Source organism: Gigantopelta aegis, chromosome 4 (genome assembly GCF_016097555.1).
Source record: "Gigantopelta aegis isolate Gae_Host chromosome 4, Gae_host_genome, whole genome shotgun sequence".
Lineage (NCBI taxonomy): Eukaryota > Metazoa > Mollusca > Gastropoda > Neomphalida > Peltospiridae > Gigantopelta > Gigantopelta aegis.
The window spans coordinates 101,579,369-101,604,006 of record NC_054702.1 but is presented as its reverse complement, the minus strand read 5'-3'; the positions used below and the strand labels follow the sequence as shown (position 1 = coordinate 101,604,006).

General features: G+C 38.4%; 1 protein-coding gene across 2 annotated transcripts; it reads right to left on the bottom strand.

Annotated features, from left to right (window-relative positions):
* Positions 1-2,948: 2,948 nt before the first annotated feature.
* On the bottom strand, positions 2,949-15,961 carry LOC121371606 (calmodulin-like). Of its 2 annotated transcripts, none has more exons than XM_041497622.1 (5): positions 15,830-15,961; positions 13,024-13,051; positions 11,105-11,245; positions 6,574-6,816; positions 2,949-3,438 (listed from the first exon to the last, which is right to left on the bottom strand). In XM_041497622.1, the coding sequence occupies exons 1-5, from the start codon at positions 15,830-15,832 to the stop codon at positions 3,407-3,409; spliced, it is 447 nt and encodes a 148-aa protein (XP_041353556.1). In that variant the 5' UTR covers positions 15,833-15,961; the 3' UTR covers positions 2,949-3,406. The 2 variants fall into 2 exon arrangements, with proteins under 2 accessions (XP_041353556.1, XP_041353557.1); XM_041497623.1 differs by lacking the exon at positions 15,830-15,961 and adding an exon at positions 15,509-15,632.
* Positions 15,962-24,638: the final 8,677 nt, after the last annotated feature.

Here is a 24,638-nt window from a genome sequence, read left to right as displayed (position 1 = left end):
AATCTTTGGGGTTTTTTTTTAAGCTGATGTTTATATATATATATATATATATATATATATATATATATATATATATATATATATATATACACCTGGAAATTAATTCAGCACCACATAGTTTTAACCATGTGATATATTGTACTTCGCAAATTAATTGTGACCATTATTTGAATAGCAAACAATGAAGTTAATGTTCTATATATACAGAGGATATTGAAAAATACTTGACTACAAGTAAGACTACTGTTACCCTATATCAACATTTAATATATTTGGGAGAAGAAATAGAAACTGTAAATATGCATGAACATATATGGTAATTAGATGTGGACCTGCAATCTCACTGATGTGCTTCTTGTAAGTAATTTAGTGATGCCATCTTGGTAAATACCCTGTAGATAGAGAATACATTGAAACTCTCCATTCGGACAACTACTTCCAGGCACCTTTTTGGCAGCAAAATAATTTCAGGTGGTGTCCAATTAATTTCCAGGTGTACATTTACAAATACAAAGAAACACGAGCATGACTTTTATATTATTAATGTTAATAATTTCGTAATGCAGCGACAGTAAAGCTGCACTTGTTCTTGAAATAATTTTAAAATCCAGTTTATATCTATATATATATCCATTTTGTTAACATACTTCAAAAGGTGAAATTTGTTCTGTTCTTTTTTATATTAACTCTTACAAGTTATAGTGTAGGGCTTTGAAACACGTACTCGTCAAGGCTGTGTTTAAGCGTTTGTAGATGATGAATTACTTAAACATTTCCAGCAGTGTAGGCATCTTCGTGTGGCTCGAGGAAGTGGATTCTATATATTTATATTTCTCTGAATTCTTGCCAAATCATGTACACTTGAAATGTTTCTTTATGAATAAATATTTTTGTCCACCGAAATATTTTGATTATTTGAGTTGATTTTAATTCTGTTGGTATTAAAATGCAGTGGAGATTGTCGTACCAAACAACTTTGGCTATTATTACAATAATTTTGGAATTTGATGTGTGGTTTAGATTTGTTTTCAGAGAAAAGGTGTGCGAAGGGCTTTTAAGTTAAAATGTGTTTCGTCTGGTTCCCGTATTACAGAGGATTTTAACGCAAAGATCACCGTAAGTGTATATGGTAGCCATGTACTTACGATGATCTTAGCGCTAAGATCGCTTTGTAAAACGGGGCTCAGATCGTCACCCAATAAACCAAAATTGTTGTAACTTTTGCAGATTCAAATTTTTGGAACGTTCCTAATGTAATGTTTCTCCTCGCTATAACCAGTGCTCCACAACTGGTTCCTTAGTCCTTGGTGTATGCCGTGTGTTCTTTGACACCGTAACTACTGAACATTGCTCCATAGGAAGCCTGGATGCAGCAGCAGATTTTAACTTTAGACTATCACTATATCCTGGTCGCTCAGCTGATTAAGCAATGTGCTGGAGTGTTCTTAGACGTTCCTTTCCTGTCGGAGACGTATGTGAGTATTTCATATTTGGCTCCTCAAAACTAACTAATATTTTTTACGAACCCCCAGCACCTCGCGTTATAAAATCTATACTAAAGAATAAATTGTACATGGGGAAAATTTGGGATATACAAGGATTAATATGAAGGGATGCGGCGGCGGATGGATATGGCATAAATAACTAGTAGATTCTACTTTAAAACAAATTTGGCGCCTAAGTCGGCCTCTGTGTTAATACGGCTCTGTTTCCTGTTGTCACCATCCAGGTAAATGTATTTCGGCAAACTAAAAGTAATATCAGTCTTACTAGTGGTACATTCAGGTACATGTTGCAAACCTGTAATCGGTGGAGTAGAATCGGTTCCACAGCTACAACTAGTTCTAGTTGCCCTCTTGTACTACCTTGCTGAATTTCCATCTGTCCGTATCCTCGGTGGCGCAGTGGTTAAGCCATCGGACTACCAGCTGGTAGGTACAGGGTTCGCAGCCCGGTACCGGCTCCAACCCAGAGCGAATTCTCAAGGGCTCAATGGGTAGGTGTAAAGCCACTACACCGTCTTCTCTCTCACTAACCACAAACAAACAGCTAACCCACTGTCCTGGACAGACGGCCCAGAATGCTAATGGAACTTTGTGGGGAGGTTTGGAGGGATCGTAAAAAATTTTTTAATTAATATATAATAAATTATAACTGTCGAAAAATTTAGGGAGGCCCGGGCATCTCTGAGCGTGCTTGAACCGTAATTGGATATAAGCACAAAAAATAAGTTGAATGAACGTATCCAATTAGGTTCAAGCATGAACGCCCTGCGGACGATTTCAGACGCCTAGAGATCCTGTCCAACACGGATGTCGTTTGCTTGCACTGTGGGATGGCATATTACAGCAAGATCGACTAATCGCCAAAATGAGATTTCCCGTTTTGGTTTTTAAAATATTTATGTACCATCACATATGCCTACATTTTACAAATACAATATTTTGTGTACAGTTAAGATGACAAATGTTATAAATTGATATTTATAATTTGCTAATGGGAAATAAACGGGAAAAAAGAGGAAATGTGTGTGTGTGTGAGAGAGAACTTATAAACCATTTGGAATGCTCCGATAGCTGTAACCAGCTCAAACGGACATAATATGCACCCATAAGTTTTTACCTCCTGAAAATAGATTTGAAGTCTGTGTTCAATTAGAAGTGATGTGTACAATATGTAAAAACACAACTGCATTCATTGGCCTGTGTATATTTTTGTTATTTAATACGAAGTGCGTATCCCAGGACCAATTCCACCAGAATCAGTACATGGGCAGTCAGCAATCTGGTGATTTATTAAATACCATGATACTGTGAAATGCCTCCAATGCGAAAACCACATTGGTTTGTGTCGGTGTAGGCCTACTCGGTGTTGTGTGCGCGTGCGCCCCTAATTTCAAAATGGCTCTTAAATGGTAGTCACAAATAACAAAAAACAATTCAACAGACTATGTTTATAAGTTTTAATATAATTTATATGTGAAAATATCCTATACAATAAAATCAGAAAAGAAATGTAACACGGTGGCAGTGGAACACACAGTTTATGAAAAAGTTGGAACACAATATTAAACAAACACGACGACGTATCAAGGGAGACAACACACATGAATTTCCTCGATCAGTACTTCTTGTTTTAAAGAGTTCTGTTCAGTGTTTGCTAGTTCTCCAGCCACGTTTTACTACTACTGTACACGTCCATTCACATTTACCTCAACATTTCTCCTCACATCTCTTGTTAAAATAATATTTGCTGTCAGTGTGATGTGTCACCACTGTCTAGTGCATGTTTATCACTATACATATTATGTTTGTCCTTTGTCCACGACATCACGGAGTACCAATGGCGATGATGCGAACGAAAACGTAAATGTTTATATAAATATGATGTATAGTCAAACTACACATCAATTTAACGACTTGATAACATTTATTAAATCTGAAAATAAAAATAATTTAATTATTAGATTAAAGCAACATAGCGAAAGTAAATGAACATTTAAAGAGAAATGACTTCATACGTTGTTTTAATAATTAAAAAGTCTACATCTAGATAATCTTCATTCAGATTTATCACAAACTAAATACATTGCAGTTACTTCAGCTGTATGCCTTGTGATAATCTTCATTCAGATTTATCACAAACTAAATACATTGCATTTACTTCAGCTGTATGCCTTGTGATAATCTTCATTTAGATTGATCACAAACTAAATACATTGCATTTACTTCAGCTGTCTCCTACGATTCACTTCATTTAGATTGATATGAAACTCAAATACATTGCATTTACTTCAGCTGTATGCCTTGTGATAATACTCATTTAGATTGATCATTCACTATATACATTGCAATATGATACTCATAGACACTCTCCTACGATTCACTTCATATACATTGCAATATGATACTCATAGACACTCTCCTACGATTCACATATATACATTGCAATATGATACTCATAGACACTCTCCTACGATTCATTGCATATACATTGCAATATGATACTCATAGACACTCTCCTACGATTCACATATATACATTGCAATATGATACTCATAGACACTCTCCTACGATTCACATATATACATTGCAATATGATACTCATAGACACTCTCCTACGATTCACATATATACATTGCAATATGATACTCATAGACACTCTCCTACGATTCACATATATACATTGCAATATGATACTCATAGACACTCTCCTACGATTCACATATATCATTGCACACATGCAATATGATACTCATAGACACTCTCCTACGATTCATTGCATATACATTGCAATATGATACTCATAGACACTCTCCTACGATTCACATATATACATTGCAATATGATACTCATAGACACTCTCCTACGATTCATCACAAATATACATTGCAATATGATACTCATAGACACTCTCCTACGATTCACATATATACATTGCAATATGATACTCATAGACACTCTCCTACGATTCACATATATACATTGCAATATGATACTCATAGACACTCTCCTACGATTCACACATATACATTCAATATGATACTCATAGACACTCTCCTACGATTCACATATATACATTGCAATATGATACTCATAGACACTCTCCTACGATTCACATATATACATTGCAATATGATACTCATAGACACTCTCCTACGATTCACATATATACATTGCAATATGATACTCATAGACACTCTCCTACGATTCACATATATACATTGCAATATGATACTCATAGACACTCTCCTACGATTCACATATATACATTGCAATATGATACTCATAGACACTCTCCTACGATTCACATATATACATTGCAATATGATACTCATAGACACTCTCCTACGATTCACATATATACATTGCAATTGATACTCATAGACACTCTCCTACGATTGCATATACATTGATATGATACTCATAGACACTCTCCTACGATTCACATATATACATTGCAATATGATACTCATAGACACTCTCCTACGATTCACATATATACATTGCAATATGATACTCATAGACACTCTCCTACGATTCACATATATACATTGCAATATGATACTCATAGACACTCTCCTACGATTCACATATATACATTGCAATATGATACTCATAGACACTCTCCTACGATTCACATATATACATTGCAATATGATACTCATAGACACTCTCCTACGATTCACATATATACATTGCAATATGATACTCATAGACACTCTCCTACGATTCACATATATACATTGCAATATGATACTCATAGACACTCTCCTACGATTCACACATATACATTGCAATATGATACTCATAGACACTCTCCATTACGATTGCAATATGATACTCATAGACACTAAATACATTCACATATATACATTGCAATATGATACTCATAGACACTCTCCTACGATTCACATATATACATTGCAATATGATACTCATAGACACTCTCCTATTTACTTCAGCTGTATAGACCTCTCCTACGATAATCTTCATTGCAATATGATATCATAGACACTAAATCCTACGATCACATCATACATTGCAATATGATACTCATAGACACTCTCCTACGATTCACACATATATACATTGCAATATGATACTCATAGACACTCTCCTACGATTCACAAACTAAATACATTGCATTTACTTCAGCTGTATGCCTTGTGATAATCTTCATTCAGATTTATCACAAACTAAATACATTGCATTTACTTCAGCTGTATGCCTTGTGATAATCTTCATTTAGATTGATCACAAACTAAATACATTGCAGTTACTTCAGCTGTATGCCTTGTGATAATCTTCATTTAGATTGATCACAAACTAAATACATTGCAGTTACTTCAGCTGTATGCCTTGTGATAATCTTCATTTAGATTGATCACAAACTAAATACATTGCAAATATTCAGCTGTATGCTGCCCTGTGAATGTACCATGTTATTTTGTGTACTCACCTCTACTTATATTAAGCTGGGTACGGCCCAACCTCATAATTGGTATAAACTTGTTCAATCTGAACTGAATTGAAACGCGTAGCTGAATTATATCGGTGACAAATGAACTCACTTTCCATTCATAACCGAAACACTAGTACATTTGTTTCAATTTACCGCTGTACTGATTTTTATTGTGAACTAATTTTGTTGTAACGACAGCTACTAATATTTAAAATCACCCAGTAATACTCATAGATGAATCATATTTCTTGTGAACTTACCATCATAACCAAAATTTTCTTGTGACAATTATTTGATCTTACCATCTGAATTATATTTGTAATAACAAGTACTTGAAATTACCCAATGAACGTGATAATTAAATGATATTTCTTTTGGCAGCTGACATCTGAATTAAACTTAAACTTACCCTCATAACTAAATTATACTAGTATTTGTATTGTTGTGACAACTAATTTGAACTTACCATCATAGTTGAAATTTTCCTGTATCAATCATTTGAATTTACTATCTAAATTATATTTGTTATGACAAGTACTTGTAATTATCCAGTGAGCTTGCTAACTAAATTATATTTGTTATGGCAAGCGACAACTGAATTGAACGCACCGTCATAGCTGAACTGCCCGTCGCCTGTCATGTTGAGTTCCCGCATTAGCTCATCGACCTCCTCGTCGGCCAGTTTCTCCCCCAAACTGACGAGCACGTGCCGGAACTCCCCCACGTTGATGTAGCCGTTGCCGTCCTTGTCGAAGATCCTCAGCGCCTCCCGGAGGTCTTCTGTCGCCTCGGGCTGGAAACCGTACTTAGCAACGATCTTCAACACTTCAGTCACGTCTAGGGTTTTCATGGCTAGAAAGAAAAACAACAGACGTCAAATGAACCAATATGTAGACTACGGTGTAATAATATTCGTCAAGGGACTGCATTACTAGAAGTAAAAACACAGACGTCAAATGAACCAATATGTAGACTACGGTGTAATAATATTCGGCTACATTGCTAGAAGTAAAAACAAAGACGTCAAATGAACAACTATGTAGACTACGGTGTAATAATATTCGGCTACATTGCTAGAAGTAAAAACACAGACGTCAAATGAACCAATATGTAGACTACGGTGTAATAATATTCGGCTACATTGCTAGAAGTAAAAACAAAGACGTCAAATGAACAACTATGTAGACTACGGTGTAATAATATTCGGCTACATTGCTAGAAGTAAAAACAAAGACGTCAAATGAACCACTATGTAGACTACGGTGTAATAATATTCGGCTACATTGCTAGACGTAAAAACAAAGACGTCAAATGAACCAATATGTAGACTACGGTGTAATAATATTCGGCTACATTGCTAGAAGTAAAAACAAAGACGTCAAATGAACCACTATGTAGACTACGGTGTAATAATATTCGGCTACATTGCTAGACGTAAAAACACAGACGTCAAATGAACCAATATGTAGACTACGGTGTAATAATATTCGGCTACATTGCTAGAAGTAAAAACAAAGACGTCAAATGAACCACTATGTAGACTACGGTGTAATAATATTCGGCTACATTGCTAGAAGTAAAAACAAAGACGTCAAATGAACCACTATGTAGACTACGGTGTAATAATATTCAAGGGACTGCATTGCTAGAAGTAAAAACCCAGACGTCAAATTAACGAATATGTAGACTACGGTGTAATGATATTCTACTCCGGGGTTTGACAAATGTCTGAGAAAGTCACCAGCTCTCACAAAGGTTTGGCTGGTATCATGTGTATTATAGTAAATCAGTTTATAATTTCTACTAGCCGAGACCAAACATTCACTAGCCAGGATCAAGGGCTAGTGGATTTGTCAATCCCTGTATTTAACTATCGCTAAGGATATTTATGGAAAAACCATGTCAAATAAAGCAATTGCATTTATTGTGTTCAGTGGATGACATGATGATGTATGGAACATCCAAACCACATAATTTTAATGATCAGAAACGAATTTAAGATGTGCATAAATTGTTTAGCATGACAAATACAGGACCGTAGGAACGATATCCTAAGAGTGTGGCACAATATATATATATATATATATATATATATATATATATATATATAGGAGACACTAGCCATAATTTTGCCTTTATTTATATAATGTATGACAAAAAAAACAACTTTCATTTTCGTCCTCGCACCTCCACCCGTTCCCGCGGGCCCGATATATGTGGTATATTCCTAGCGAACGTTGAGTAGACTAATATATACACAATGTTTCGAATGAATAATGATATGATGATTAAGCAAATATGTTTCTAAAAAGGTCATGATTAGGCAGTAATGGTGGTTCAAGTAGCAAACACAGATTATCATGTCGATTCTCTTCTTAGATACGTTATTTCTTGACCACAATGCTTAACGCCTTTGATAATTTGTGAGACAATAAATTTAAATGATAGGCACAGACGTATTAGAGTGTAATTTCGTGACGGTCCAGCACCATTAAACACGCCAATGGCTGTCCGTGTATGTGTAAACGTCTCCCTGAACGACATTTCGTGACGGTCCAGCACCATTAAACACGCCAATGGCTGTCCGTGTATGTGTAAACGTCTCCCTGGACGACATTTCTTTAACACAGTCTGCCGTGACGGTCCAGCACCATTAAACACGCCAATGGCTGTCCGTGTATGTGTAAACGTCTCCCTGGACGACATTTCGTGACGGTCCAGCACCATTAAACACGCCAATGGCTGTCCGTGTATGTGTAAACGTCTCCCTAGACGACATTTCGTGACGGTCCAGCACCATTAAACACGCCAATGGCTGTCCGTGTATGTGTAAACGTCTCCCTGGACGACATTTCGTGACGGTCCAGCACCATTAAACACTGCTTTACAATGGCTGTCCGTGTATGTGTAAACGTCTCCCTGGACGACATTTCGTGACGGTCCAGCACCATTAAACACGCCAATGGCTGTCCGTGTATGTGTAAACGTCTCCCTGGACGACATTTCGTGACGGTCCAGCACCATTAAACACGCCAATGGCTGTCCGTGTATGTGTAAACGTCTCCCTGGGACGACATTTCGTGACGGTCCAGCACCATTAAACACGCCAATGGCTGTCCGTGTATGTGTAAACGTCTCCCTGGACGACATTTCGTGACGGTCCAGCACCATTAAACACGCCAATGGCTGTCCGTGTATGTGTAAACGTCTCCCTGGACGACATTTCGTGACGGTCCAGCACCATTAAACACGCCAATGGCTGTCCGTGTATGTGTAAACGTCTCCCTGGACGACATTTCGTGACGGTCCAGCACCATTAAACACGCCAATGGCTGTCTGTGTATGTGTAAACGTCTCCCTGGACGTATTAGAGTGTAATTTCGTGACGGTCCAGCACCATTAAACACGCCAATGGCTGTCTGTGTATGTGTAAACGTCTCCCTGGACGACATTTCGTGACGGTCCAGCACCATTAAACACGCCAATGGCTGTCTGTGTATGTGTAAACGTCTCCCTGGACGTATTAGAGTGTAATTTCGTGACGGTCCAGCACCATTAAACACGCCAATGGCTGTCTGTGTATGTGTAAACGTCTCCCTGGACGACATTTCGTGACGGTCCAGCACCATTAAACACGCCAATGGCTGTCCGTGTATGTGTAAACGTCTCCCTGGACGACATTTCGTGACGGTCCAGCACCATTAAACACGCCAATGGCTGTCCGTGTATGTGTAAACGTCTCCCTGGACGACATTTCGTGACGGTCCAGCACCATTAAACACGCCAATGGCTGTCCGTGTATGTGTAAACGTCTCCCTGAACGACATTTCGTGACGGTCCAGCACCATTAAACACGCCAATGGCTGTCCGTGTATGTGTAAACGTCTCCCTGGACGACATTTTGTATACGGACCAGTCTAGCAGACTTCACACAAGAAAACAATTGCCAGTATGTTAGTAACATCTCCAGTCACAACTTGGGTCCTGTGCTTGGAATATTAAAGGCCGTGGTGTGTGCTGTCCTATTTTTTGGAATGTGCATATATAAAATACCACTGTTGCCGATGGAAAAATGTAATTTATGAAATATTAACAAATATCCAATTGTCGTTGATGAATTAATCAATATATTTTATTGATATGCTTTCACTGCTCACCCTATCCATTGGCAAATTAGACAATTGAAAATTTGTATACAAAATGGCTACATCATTTAGTCTTTAGCTGATGAAATTTTTCTTAAAATTAAGCATATTTTAATACATTTTTAGGAAATACTCTACTTAGTGGTGTCATTAAACAAAACCATATTTATTATTAACTTAATAGCGGTGCACATTGTGGGGATGGTGGTGTTTTCTTTTATTTTGTTTGTCGAGTTAAGTTTGGTTAGTTTTTGGGGGGTTTTGTTTTGTTTTCTTATTTCATTTTATGACACGGAGTGACTATAAATTATGCCTTAAAATGAAGATAATAAAAATATGCCACACATATAGAACGTCATACACGGCCTCTTCCCCCTTTATATCTATTGCACTCTTTTATGTGCAATAAACATACCACTCGACCGTAATGTCATGTATTCTTGCGCACAAGGACTTTTTGTACATCTATAACGTACGTTACGTAAGCCATCATTATTACCAATATGGGAATGGTTCAGTTAACGACGCACTCAACACATTTGATTTACGGTTATATGGCGTCGGGGCAGAGAGAAGTAAGGAATGAAAAAAGATCTTTCCCTAAGGGCATGTTTTGACGTCATAACCAGTGCTTCACTATAGCCATAGTGCAAGTCATGTTAACAACTAACTTCCGTCATCAGTGATACGTACGTCACAGCTATGACGCAACGCTGCCTATTGTTCTCAACTTGCAAACTTATTTTCAACAACAATATCGTTCGAAAATCTCCGACAAAATTATAAATATTGAAAATGGGTAATAAATAGAATACCCAACTCGCTACTCGGCAATACCGTTTATCTTACACTCATGAATTGGTGTTGTCCTTCTCTCGCCAAAGGCTCGGGGACGACAACATCAATTCACTCGTACAGGATAAACGATATTGCCTCGTAGCTCGTTGGGTATTCTCCAAGTCATCAACATGACTGTCTGATACACGAGTACATACATCGCTGCTCGTACTCCCCCGCTATCTTCCTCAGCTGCATCTCGGTCGGGCTGAGTCCCACGGAGCGCAGAACGTTCCCCAGACCATTGAGAGCGAGTCGGTTGTCCGACTGGCAGTTCATCGTGAACGCTTCCCGAATCTCTGGAGAAAAACAAAACACATTTCGCGTCAGCATCCAAATTTAAATCTGTTCACATCAGACAATCATATATATTTAATGATGTGAGTTTTAATTGTGATGGTATTTGTGGTTTATTGCTTTGTTTGATTTACGAAACTTTTTTAAAATTATTTTAGAGAGATGATGGGGGGGGGGGGGGGAGAGAGAGAGAGAGAGAGAGAGAGAGAGAGAGAGAGAGAGAGAGACATGTAGATAGATAGAGACAGAGACAACACACACACACACACACACACACAAAACACACACACATTTAAGGATAGACAGAAGAAGAAAACTAATATATGGCTAACAACACCTCAACGTATGGTAACCTAAGGCCATACGATTAGATACGACATAGTGAACGACAATGATAAGAATGGTCGAATTCTGTATAATACACACTCAAATGTGATAATATATTAACAAAAAGAACTACAAGGTGTGGTAAAAAAAAAAAAAAAAAAAAAAAAAAAATAATGTATACATGATCCTCTTTTGTCATGTATGTTTCTACCTTTCAGCACCAGTACTTCAGAACCCATTTAATTATATTATTGATTCCATTATTTACCATGACTTACAGTATAATTTATTGACAGTTTTGGCATGGCGATTCAGAGACGTTGTTTGTGTAGGCAGGTCTGTGTGGATTTCAATGAAAGGTGGCTTTAATATCTTATCCAGACGTTTCTGCCTGTTCGTGACAGGTTTCCCCAATGGGTAACCTGAGAATGGCATTTTAGGCTTCATCTCTTAATTGCTGATAAATTTCGACAAGGAAAAGCATCAGTTCAAATAGAAATGCATTCGTATTTCATGGATGCAGAGCCGTAGGTAGCAGGGGGGCAAGGGGGGGGGGGCAGTTGTCCCCCCCCTCGAAAAAATTCGGAAAGCATTATAGAAATTTAAAGAAAACGAGTTTTAGACTATTAACTACTCAGTTGCCCCCCCCCCCCCCCCCCCCCCCCCCCCCCCCCATCTCCAAACATAAAATCCTAGCTACGGCCCTGGGATGTTCACCAGTTTCAGAACAGAGGGATGAAAAATGTCGAAAAGTTTAATTGTCAGTTCATGTGTGGTTGATATGTTGGAATGTCCTGAAATGCAAATAATTGTTTTTATCCTGCAATTGCTATATATAGTGGCAAGATATGATGACCAGATAAATTTCTATATTTTTGGTCACTGTCCACAAATACAGCTTTTTGGGATGCAACTACTTTTACACTAATCATGATCAGCAAAGGAATGGTATATTGTTAAATGTTACTTATTATTGTCTTTCCAGTTGGAAGGTTTTGATTTTTTTTAAAAACGTTTCGAAGACAATATTTGTTTTCAAAATAAGAAATAAATTGTTGTTACTTAAGAACTACTTTGTTTTGCTATATATATCAAGTTTCTGGGGCATCCAGAACCAGTATGTTGGGGTGTTTTAGTGTCTGTATTTTCCTAACGTTTGCTACAAAGAACTACAAAACACTATCCACTGTCGTCTTGTGAGAGAAATTTCTTTTAGAAAATGGGAGATATTTCAAAGTACATTTAATTTTGTGGTTTTGCGTTGTTAATCTGCAGTTAAGCATAATATTTATTCTTTTAATTATTTATATATTCTATCATACACATTTTCTTGAAAGGTGTACACTAAATACTTTCGTTCACTTTACAATAAATGGGCTTCTTCAATGTCTTCAAGAGTAGTGTGTTCGGATATGCATGCATGGATTTTACAATTCTAAACATGACTACTCACCATTTTCCATTTCTGGTCTGATGCTTGCCTAGAAATAAAAAAAACAGATTCCAGAGTCAAATATTTGACATTGGAAAGCTTACGGCGACTTGACATCCGCTGATATTTTATGGACGAAATGTCGCTTGTCGTGCGAAGTGTGACAATGAATGTTTGAAAGCCAGTGACGTAATTACATATTTGCACACAGAAACTAACCAAACGGATGTGCCGGCCGGTGGCTGCAATACAAATTCATATGGTGTGGTAACTAGCTTATTAATGTATTACGGCTGGAAATGCTCAATTTATTATTATTGGAAACTGTCCAAATTTCAATCGTGCAACCATTCCTGCGCATAAACAGACCTATATTTACTTACACAACAATGTATGAACGCGAATTATTAATATTACATATTTACGTTCATTCAGTTATATTTCATTTTAAATAATGGAATAATGCCGAGTAGGCCTATATCAATTATTTATACTTATAGGGATGTAAATAGTCTAGAATAAAATGGGGATTGGGGGGTGGGGGGGGGGGGGGGGGGGGGGTTAAAAAATAAAAAAACCTGGGCAGAATATATTCAGCAACATAGTTTCATTTCCAGTTTGACACTTTAGCACTAGGACTTCTAACTAACAAGAGCAAGTTTTCGTTTCGTCTGCGCTCCCCTCCGGCTCTTTTTTACTTACATAATGGCGTGAATGTGTCCACATGCGGTGTTGTTTTTAAATATTGCTTTAAATATAGTTTTTTTTTAATAATGTTTCGTATATGTCTTTAGGATGTATACCACGAAATCAAACCACAGACGACACTAGTAACATATCAGGCAACGTATCAATCGACATATACACCACGGATATAAATACTACCACCCCTCACCCTTAAAGTAAATCAGAAGAAATGAGGTTAAGTTGCTTATTTCAGAGATAACGGGTAGTGTGTCTATGACTTTCCTAATTACGCACAAATTTTTAGTACTTTTTTTTTTACAGGTACACCATACATGTTTCAAGCACAAGGCTACTTGACACACTCACATTTATCACCAATCACAGAACTTGTGGTATTAAATGCTCTATCAAAAGATGGTGCACCTCGAACTTTGACCCAGCTGGAAGTTATTTGGTTTTGTACTACCGTATACTATTTCTACTGTTCTGTTTATATTCAACACAAGTCACATTAAATACACATCTACAAATATATAGGTCTACAAGCTACCTTGACCACGATATAATAAAAACACATCTATAATTGTACAAAAGCATGGGACCAATATCAAAAATACATCATATAGTATTTAGCGTGCAGTTTAGATCTGTTACTGTTAGCAAGGTTAGCAAGGTACATTGCCCTGGTCACACACCTAATTTATACGGATAGTTTAAGTAGGTACAGGTTGCTGGTTGGTGGTTATAGTTAAGCGAGAAACAAGATGCAACCTGGGCTCTGGAAATAGACGTGAACAGCATATATAACCGTGAGACTATGATGAGTCCTCTTTTAATTCAACAACTGATTGATTGATTAATGAATGAATAAATGAATGGTTTAACAACATTCCGTCCCGGCTATTGGGATATGGGGTGTCAAACAAATTTAAGTATACGAATCTATTATAGATTAAAATAAAAATATATTTAATATCAAGTATGTTTTTAAAATTTGGTATAGAAATGAGAATGTTTACAAAAAAACTTTAAAATTAATTATGCGTTCAATTTACCATCGCATTTCAACTAAGCAGAAATGTGTATAAATACTATGACATCAGTTGGACATACACAGGTTGGCTGCCTCGCCCAATTTTAGTTTCTAGAATGTCGCATGTATATTAATTTTATACGTAAATTGAAAATGTAAAAATGTGCATGCAATTAAAATTACTGATATACAACATTTCGATTTTATTTTTAAAAATAAAGAAAATACATTTTCGGAGACGCAAAAAAAATAAGTATGGACTGAAAGAAATAAATAATTTAAAGATAAGTAATATTTTAATTAACGACGCACTTAATACATTTTAATCGACGGCTATATGGCGTCAGACATCAGGTTAGGTATGGACTTTGAGGCTAAGTATTAGTTAGCTAGGTCGAAAGATGTAGAGGGTGTGGATACCACCAAGTAGATAATAGAGGGTGTGGATACCACCAGGTAGATAATAGAGGGTGTGGTACCAACCAGGGTTAGAATTAGTAGCTGCTGGTATTAACAAAAGCCTAATGGACAGCAGGGAACATTTTGTTCAGTATCGCGTCGCGATTTGCTACACAAATGTCAGAGATTGATACACAATTCTACTAAGTTGCTGCTCAATTTTTAATTGTCGCTAATCAAAAATTTTAAACAAAATATTTCCTGGACAAATACCGGTAGGACTTTCCTTTGGCAATGTCACGTATAAAGAACATTATAAATACTTATAATAAATAAGAGTTATTGTTATTGACAGTGCCAAAGGAAAGTACTTCCCAAATATCCTACCCCTTCTGACGATCAGTGACGGTCTTAATTCTGCTCTAGTCTAGCTTGTCTGCGGATTTCTGTCACTTGCCCCTATACAATTCCTATATAGTGAATGCACCGCACAGTACGCGTCATTCCTTTGTGACTCAGTGGTTTATATGTCCACACCCATGTGTATTATTATTTCCTGAGGTCGCCATGTTGTCTTACAGACTCACGTCTTTGAAGATACCGCTGGGATTAAAATGCAGATTTTGTTATTTTTTACGTGCAGTGAGATGGGGGTATTAATCCCCGACCGCCTACAAACGATTAGGAAGAGATTGAAGCGGAACTTACCATGTTTGTGAGGACTGAAGAGATCAGCGACAAAACACAACACACCTGGCAGGTATTTACTCACGGATGTGACGTCACCAACCGGTTCACCTGTCGACTTGACCTACATCGGTTGGACAGTTGGTGGCAGACGCATATCGATTACTGCGGGCGGTAGCGGAACGTCAAATCATCAAATGAGCAGGGGTGGAAGATATTTTATTTTTACCTGGTGGGGTGGGGATGGATTTTTATTAGAATGTTATTTACAATATATTAACATAATTTATTGTATGATAACAACATATTTGTTAAGATATTTAAAAAAAAAGAAGAGAAAAAAGAAGATGTTATTTTCCCATTCTGAGTTCATGATATATGTTAGTGTAATGAAATAAGAAAGTATATAGGGCTATCATAAAAACATATTATAACTGTCAAGTAATAATAAATGATTACAGTCGCGTGACCAGTGTATACATCTGTTTATAAGATAATAAGTAAGCCACACGGATGTAATAATATGAACTTTAAATTTTCATTAGTCGAGATATAAATTCAAACCTTTTGCTATCTTTGTGTAGAATAATATGGGTTTTTTTTCTCGTGAAAATACTAGTGCTAGTTTATTATTTATTTATGCTTTCTGGCTCGAAAGCACTAACACAATATACACGTACGCTTTTAATTTCTTTAATCTTAATTTGTAGTAAAGTACGTACACTTACGTCCCATCCTCCTACAAAAATGTATTTTGTAAATAATTTCAGTTTGGTTTGACGTAAAAAGAAAAGTAAAAGGTTTTGTTTTTTTTTTTTTTAAGCAACCCTCCCCCCCCCCCCCCCCCCACACACACACACTATTTTTATGTACAATTTGGAAAACAATGGGCTCAGATATAAATAACTTGTAGTAAATTCCATTGTATGGAAAAAGCGTTCTCTATGGGAAGGACAATAGTATTTTATTTTTATAATAATATAAGAGCGGCCGTAATGGACTGTAAATCCCTCCCTCCCTCAGTGGTACAGCGCTCGCCTAGGATCGACCCCCGTCGGTGGACCCATTGGGCTATTTCTCGCTCCAGCCAGTGCACCACGACTGGTATATCAAAGGCCGTGGTATGTGTTATCCTGTCTGTGGTATAGTGCATATAAAAGATCCCTTGCTGCTAATCGAAAAGAGTAGCCCATGAAGTGGCGACAACGAGTTTCCTCTTTCAATATCTGTGGTTCGGATCCCAGTCGAGGCATAGGATTTTTAATCCAGATACCGACTCCAAACCCTGAATGAGTTCTTCGCAAGGCTCAATGGGTAGGTGTAAACCACTTGCACCGACCAGTGATCCATAACTGGTTCAACAAAGGCCATGGTTTGTGCTATCCTGCCTGTGGGAAGCGCAAATAAAAGATCCCTTGCTGCTAATCGCACTCATGTAGTGGCGACAGCGGGTTTCCTCTCAAAATATGTGTGGTCCGTAACCATATTTCTGACGACATATAACCGTAAATAAAATGTGTTGAGTGCGTCGTTAAATAAAACATTTCTTTCTTTCTTTCTTTCCAACTGCTCAAAGACAAAAATAAGCCATGAAATGAAAAACAATCAAGCAGTAAAACAAACTGGTAAAGGGGAGATAATTTACTCTACAAATGCGTTTTATGGTTTATTTGAACAATGGATTCCAGTCCCGACCCATACACCACAGTGGTAACCCGTCTGTAGTAAAATGCACATACAAATGTCTTATTGCTAAATATACTGGGGAATACAGCGGTTTCCTTCAAGACTAAACGTCAGAATGATCAAATAGAGCACATTTAAAAAATAATCATCGGCTATTGGATGTGAAACATTTGGTCTTTTATATGCACTTTTCCACAGACAGGAAAATACTTACCACGGCCTTTGACCAGTTGTGGTGCACTGTTTGGAACGAGACCCCCCCCCCCCCCCCCCCCCCCCCCCCCCCCCCCCCCCCCCCCCCCCCCCCCCAATCATTTGAATGGATCCACCGAAGTAGTTCGATCCTGCAACGCAAGCACCTCAAGCGAGCACTCAACCCACGGAGTTAAATCCCGTCCCATGTTTATAAATAAATACCTTGTTGCTAATCTGAAGTAATAACCTATAAGTGACATGGCACATAGACAAAGTTCCACAGGTGTTAATTATCATTATACCAGTCAGTCATTTCGGCTATACACAATAGTATGCCTGCATGTCGTATGTTTGACACATAATGCTAGTTTCAGATTACCAACTGTCACGACACAGTTGGCCAACTTTCTGCTGTCATGACTTCTACGACTGTCCACTGTCGAGTTGCTAGTCTGAGCGCTATTTGTGGGCACTACAAGCGCTCTTACCACTCGATTCTCTAGCGCATTCGTCGTATGTTGGTAATTGGGAAAATTACAACGCAACCCTCGAGTTGGCCAACTTCGTCATCACAGATGACAGTCTGACACTAGCAATATAGCCGATGATAAAACAATGTTCTCATTCATTTCTTTGGAAAAACACCACACCATCAAAAAATGTGAAAATTAATGAAGAGAAACACCTAACAAAAACACGTACAACAATAACACTTTACGTATATGCATGCTGTTCAGAATTTTGACGTTATATAATCATGATTGTATTTACCTATTGCCATAGCTAGGATTTGTATTGGGTGTGTGTGTGTGTGGGGGGGGGGGGGGACCACATTGGGGCGACATGTAAATATAAAAGGTAGTGGTGGATATGTGACTGGGGTATGACCTCACCCCTACCCACCCATCCCCACCCCCTGAATAAAGGTGCTTTGAATGTTACGCTTAAACCTTTTATGAATAATTCTGACGTCAAACCTTTTTGGTGACTTATCACGTCTGAAAATCTTTAGCTATCACTGAAAAACCATTGTTTTCACATTTACAACGGCGTCCACATAATAAATAAATTATAACACGTTTAGTTTTCAAAGAAACACAACCTGGAACTTGTCAATACTGTCTGACACGGGGATTTTAACAATAATAGTTACAATAAATAAACAATACGATTTCCTGTAGAGTTCTTGGTATCCCAATCGTACAGTTAAAGTTTGATTTGTTTATCCACACCACTAGAGTAGATTGATTTATTAATCACAGGCTAATGGGTGTCAAACGGGGATTGATCTCAAGCCGACGGCGCATCAAGCAAGCGAGCGCTTTACCACTGGGCTAAGTCCCGCCCCTTAGCTGAATAGATCCGCAAAGGTGGTTCGATCCTGCGACGCAAACACTTCAGGCGAGCGCTCAACTGACTGAGCTAAATCCCCCCCCCCCCCCGACCCCACCCCACACACACAGACACACCTACGCACAGAGAGAGAGAGAGAGAGAGAGAGAGAGAGAGAGAGAGAGAGAGAGAGAGAGAGAGAGAGAGACAGAGACAGACAGACAGACACACACACACACACACACACACACCGATCGTACAGATAACACTGCTAGAAGGCACAATTAGTACAGTTTGTTTACGTTGTATGTATATTATTATCCAGGTAGCTTGTAACATTGCGACAACAATAATAAACACAATATAGTATAATTTGCATGCAGGGAACAGAATTACGAACCGGCCTCGGTGGTATAGTGTTTAAGCCGTCGGAGTTTAGATTGGTAGGTATTGGGTTTGCAGCCTGGTACTGGCTCCCACCCAAATCGTGTTTTAACGGCTCAATGGGTAGGTGTTTGTTTTGTTCAACTACACCACTAGAACACACTACTAATCATCGGCTATTGGATGTCAAACATTTGGTTATTCTGACATATAGTCTTAGAGAGGAAACCATTAGTAGCAAGGGCTCTTTCATTCATTTCATTTCAACTTATTTTCGTGCTTCTATCCAATTAAGGTTCAAGCACGCTGTCCTGGGCACACATCTCAGCTATCTGAGCTGTCTGTCTAGGACAGTGGGTTAGTTGATAGTAGTTAGTGGTTAATGAGAAAGAAGATGGTGTAGTGGTCTCACTGGCTGCGAACCCAGTACCTACTAGCCTTATGTCCGATGGCTTAACTGCGACACCACCGAGACCGGGAGGGATCTTTTATATGCACCATCCTACAGACAGGATAGCACATACCACGGCCTTTGATACACCAGTCGTGGTGCATTGGCTGGAACGAGAAATAGCCCAGTGGTTCCACTGACAGGGATCGATCCTAGACCGACCGCACATCAAGTGAACGCTTTACCACTAGGTTACGTTCCGCCCCTGGGTAGGTGTAAGATTACAACACCGACTTCTCTGTCACAAACCACGAACAACTAATAGAAAGAAAGAAAGAAATGTTTTATTTAACGACGCACTCAACACATTTTATTTACGGTTATATTGCGTCAGACATATGGTTAAGGACCACACAGATTTTGAGAGGAAACCCGCTATCGCCACTACATGAGCTACTCTTCCGATTAGCAGCAAGGGATCTTTTATTTGCGCTTCCCACAGGCAGGATAGCACAAACCATGGCCTTTGTTGAACCAGTTATGGGTCACTGGTCGGTGCAAGTGGTTTACACCTACCCATTGAGCCTTGCGGAGCACTCACTCAGGGTTTGGAGTCGGTCTCTGGATTAAAAATCCCATGCCTCCACTGGGATCCGAACCCAGTACCTACCAGCCTGTAGACCGATGGCCTGCCACGACGCCACCGAGGCCGGTCCCAACAACTGCTAATTAAACCACTGGTTACCCCAGTGAATGTAACAGGCAAGGGAAGGAAGTAGGGGAATGTTTTAGTTAATGACGCACTCAACACGTTTTATTTACGGTTATATGGCGTTGGGTAACAGACAGGGGATGCACATGACTGTGGAATTTGTTCTGTTAGACTGTAAGACGTTACGTGTTAATGTGGAGTGATTCATGTTATTTAGTTATAAATCCATATAGGCAGATGTTCTGCAATTAATTTGAGGCATAAAACATAAATGTACGTTCCGAATTATGCTTATTACAAGAGATTTAAGGTAATGGGTCGCAAACATTATGGTGTAAGAACGAACATTGTACGTCTAGGGATTTTTACATACCTGTATGAGTTTTGGGCAATTACCGCCGTGAACATCAATGTCATAGAAGGTTTAAATACCGGCATTAGACAGTCAGCTAAGAAAAGTGGACATATATTTGTTCGACTGTTTACTGCCCTAAACATTTTATTACATTTTATTTTCTGTTTTTCATCAAGCCAAACCAAAATAATTTAAAAAAAACAACCTCCACACACTTTTAGTGTATTTTAGGAGCTGTATTAATAGTCACGTGTTATAAGGGATAATTTACTGATACGTTTCTGCTTAAGCGATAATAAGTGTAATTTCACCATGCAACAAAAATACTCGGTCTCAAACATAGGATTAGATTTAAACATACAATAAACATTCTGGAGTACCTTATACTCTTACATATAAACCGGCCTCGGAGGCGTCGTGGTTATGCCATCGGTCTACAGGCTGGTAGGTACTGGGTTCGGATCCCAGTCGAGGCATGGGATTTTTAATCCAGATACCGACTCCAAACCCTGAGTGAGTGCTCCGCAAGGCTCAGTGGGTAGGTGTCAACCACTTGCACCAACCAGTAATCCATAACTGGTTCAACAAAGGTCATGGTTTGTGCTATCCTGCCTGTGGAAAGCGCAAATAAAAGATCCCTTGCTGCTAATCGGAAAGAGTAGCCCATGAAGTGGCGACAGCGAGTTTCCTCTCAAAATCTGTGTGGTCCTTAACCATATGTCTGACGCCATATAACCGTAAATAAAATGTGTTGAGTGCGTCGTTAAATAAAGTATTTCTTTCTTTCTTTCTTACATATAACGTGCAACATACTATGATATTCTTGCATGTATTGTGCAAAATATACTGTGATATTCATGCAGATGGTGTGCAATTTACTATGATATTATTGCGCAATATAATTATACTGTGATATTCGTGCATATAACGTGCAACATACTATGACATTCTTGCATGTATTGTGCAATATAATTATATTGTGATATCCGTGCATATAACGTGCAACATACTATGACATTCTTGCATGTATTGTGCAATATACACTGTGATATTCGTGCATATGATGTGTAATATTCAATGACAACTGCTTATTTCTGCTTCACTGTACATTTTAAAACTTAAATATAGAAAATAGAAACCTTCCACAAACCTGAACACCTAGTAAATAATATATAACCTTTCGTATGATATTGATTTTCTAAACGCAGACTTATGTATCAATCATCAGTTGTTTTGAAAAGGAAATAATTTGTTTAACGTTACCACAGAACAGTGATAATTATGACACAGAGACGATAGTATTAGAGAAAAAACCCGCTGTCTCCACATATGCTACTTCATGCCATTAACAGCAAGACAGTAATATGGTTCTTACTCTTTGGGGTGTGTAGAAGATATCTAAATAGTTTGTTTTGTTTAACGACACTACTAGAACACATTGATTTATTAATCATCGGCTATTGGATTTCAAACATTCGCTAATTCTGACATATAGTTTTAGAGAAGAAACCCGCTACATTTTCCCATCAGTAGCAAGGGATCATTTATATGCACCATCCCATAGACAGGATAGCACATATCACGGCCTTTGATATACTAGTCGTGGTATATAAATAGATGCAATTTTCTAAACATTTATGAGCCATTGGATAACATTGACCCATTAACTAACAGCACAAATCGCAATATTTTATGGACCCACCACCACCACCATCACCACCACCACTGACACCACTACCATCATCACCACCACCATCACCACCACCACCACCACCACCACTACCACCACCAACACCACCGACACCACCACCACGGACAATCCCAGAGTCATCCCCCCCCCCCCTTAGTCATATACCTCTTAGTCAGCTCTCTTGGTAAATGTCGCCAAGTTAATTTCCTCAATTTCTCCATTTAATTATAGACTGATATATTAAATCATCAATCGACTTACCAATCAAGAAGCCGGTTTGTTTGACGCTTAGTAGTTTATAGCTGACTGGGGGTCGGAACGTAGCCCAGTGGTAAAGCGCTTGCCTGATGCGCGTTCGATCTGAGATCGATCCCCGTTGGTAAACCAATTGGGGTATTTCTTGTTTTAGCTAGTGCACCATGGCTGTTATACCAAAGGCCGTGGTATCCCGTCTTTGGGATGGTGCATATAAAATAGTCCATGCTACTAACGAAAACAAAATGTAACGGGTTTCCTCTCTAAGACCATATGTCACAATTACCAAATGTTTTGACATCCAATAGCAATGATTAATAAATCAACGTGCTCTAGTGGTGTCGTTAAACAAAACAAACAACTTATTAGTTACAGCTGACAGATGCGATTATCTCTGTTATTGATCAAACTAACACTTGAAGTGACATATGTTGACACCAATGTGTCAGACTCGGTTCCTGGTAAATCGATTCATGGTGGTAACAAGATAATTAACAAACGATAAATCTACGGGAAACGCAACCACCTCGTAAATGGCGTGATACAAGACGCGTGTCAAGTGTGTAAAAAAAACACCAAAGAGTAAATACATCAGTAATGTAAAAACTAAAATGTCTAATGTAGAAATTATAGGCTAAGTAAATGGGGGATGGCTTGGAGAAATTATCTGGAGCGAATCATATGTTAAGAATTCTTCCATAAAAAGGTTTTTTAGAGATACCACTAGAGCACATTGATTGATAATCGTCGGCTATTGTATGTTAAGCATTTGGTAATTTTGACATACAATCTAAGAGAGAAAACCCACTACATTTCCCCATTAGTAGCCAGGGGTCTTGTATATCACAGACAGGATAGCACATACCACTGCCTTTGATATACCAGTCATGGTGCACTGGCTATAACGGGAAATAGTCTAAAAGGCCTACCGACGGGGATCGATCCTAGACCGACCGCACATCAAACGAGCGCTTTGCCACTGGGCTACGTCCCGTCCCGAGTTCTTTCATAAATAACAACTTTGGCTGGGGAGGGGGTGGGGGGGGGGGGGGGGGGGGGGGGGATAGGTAAACAAAATAACAATTCTCAATTGTCAATTGTTTTATTTAAATGTTTGTAATTGTGTTTGAAACAATATTGTTACCACTGGGTGAATCATATTAAAAACGAAAACATTTGTCTCTGGGAGGCGGCGGGACGTAGCCCAGCGATAAAGCGCTCGCTTGATGCGCGGTCGGTCTTGGGTCGATCCTCGTCTGTGGGCCCATTGGGCTGTTTCTCGTTCCATCCAGTTCACTACGACTGGTATATCAAAGGCCGTGGTATGTACCATTCTGTCTCTGGGATGGTGCATGTAAAAAAATCCCTTGGTACTAATGAACTACTAGTGAGCTTCCTCTCTCACTATAATAATTTATATCTAGGCCAAGTGTCAAAATTAACATTTGTTGACAGCAAATAGCTTAACTTGAAATGTGGATAATGGAAAAATGTAGCGTGTTTCCTCTCAAAAACTGTATGTCAAAATTACGATATGTTTAAAATCCAATAGCCGATGACTAATAAATCAATGTGCTCTAGTGGTGTTGTTAAACAAAACAAACATTTTGCTGCTATCAGTTTTTGAACCGTTACAAAATGGGCAATGGAATCAATTAATTATACAGTATGTTGTGTCTGGTGTCCCACTGCTGGGAGAGTACACAGCACACGGTGTCAATAACACGGTCTACAGTGCCGCATTGCGACAAGTAGCCTTGGCAACTTTACTTATATACTATAGTAATAACGCACTGAGTAACGTCGTTATGTTCTCATGCATCTATACCC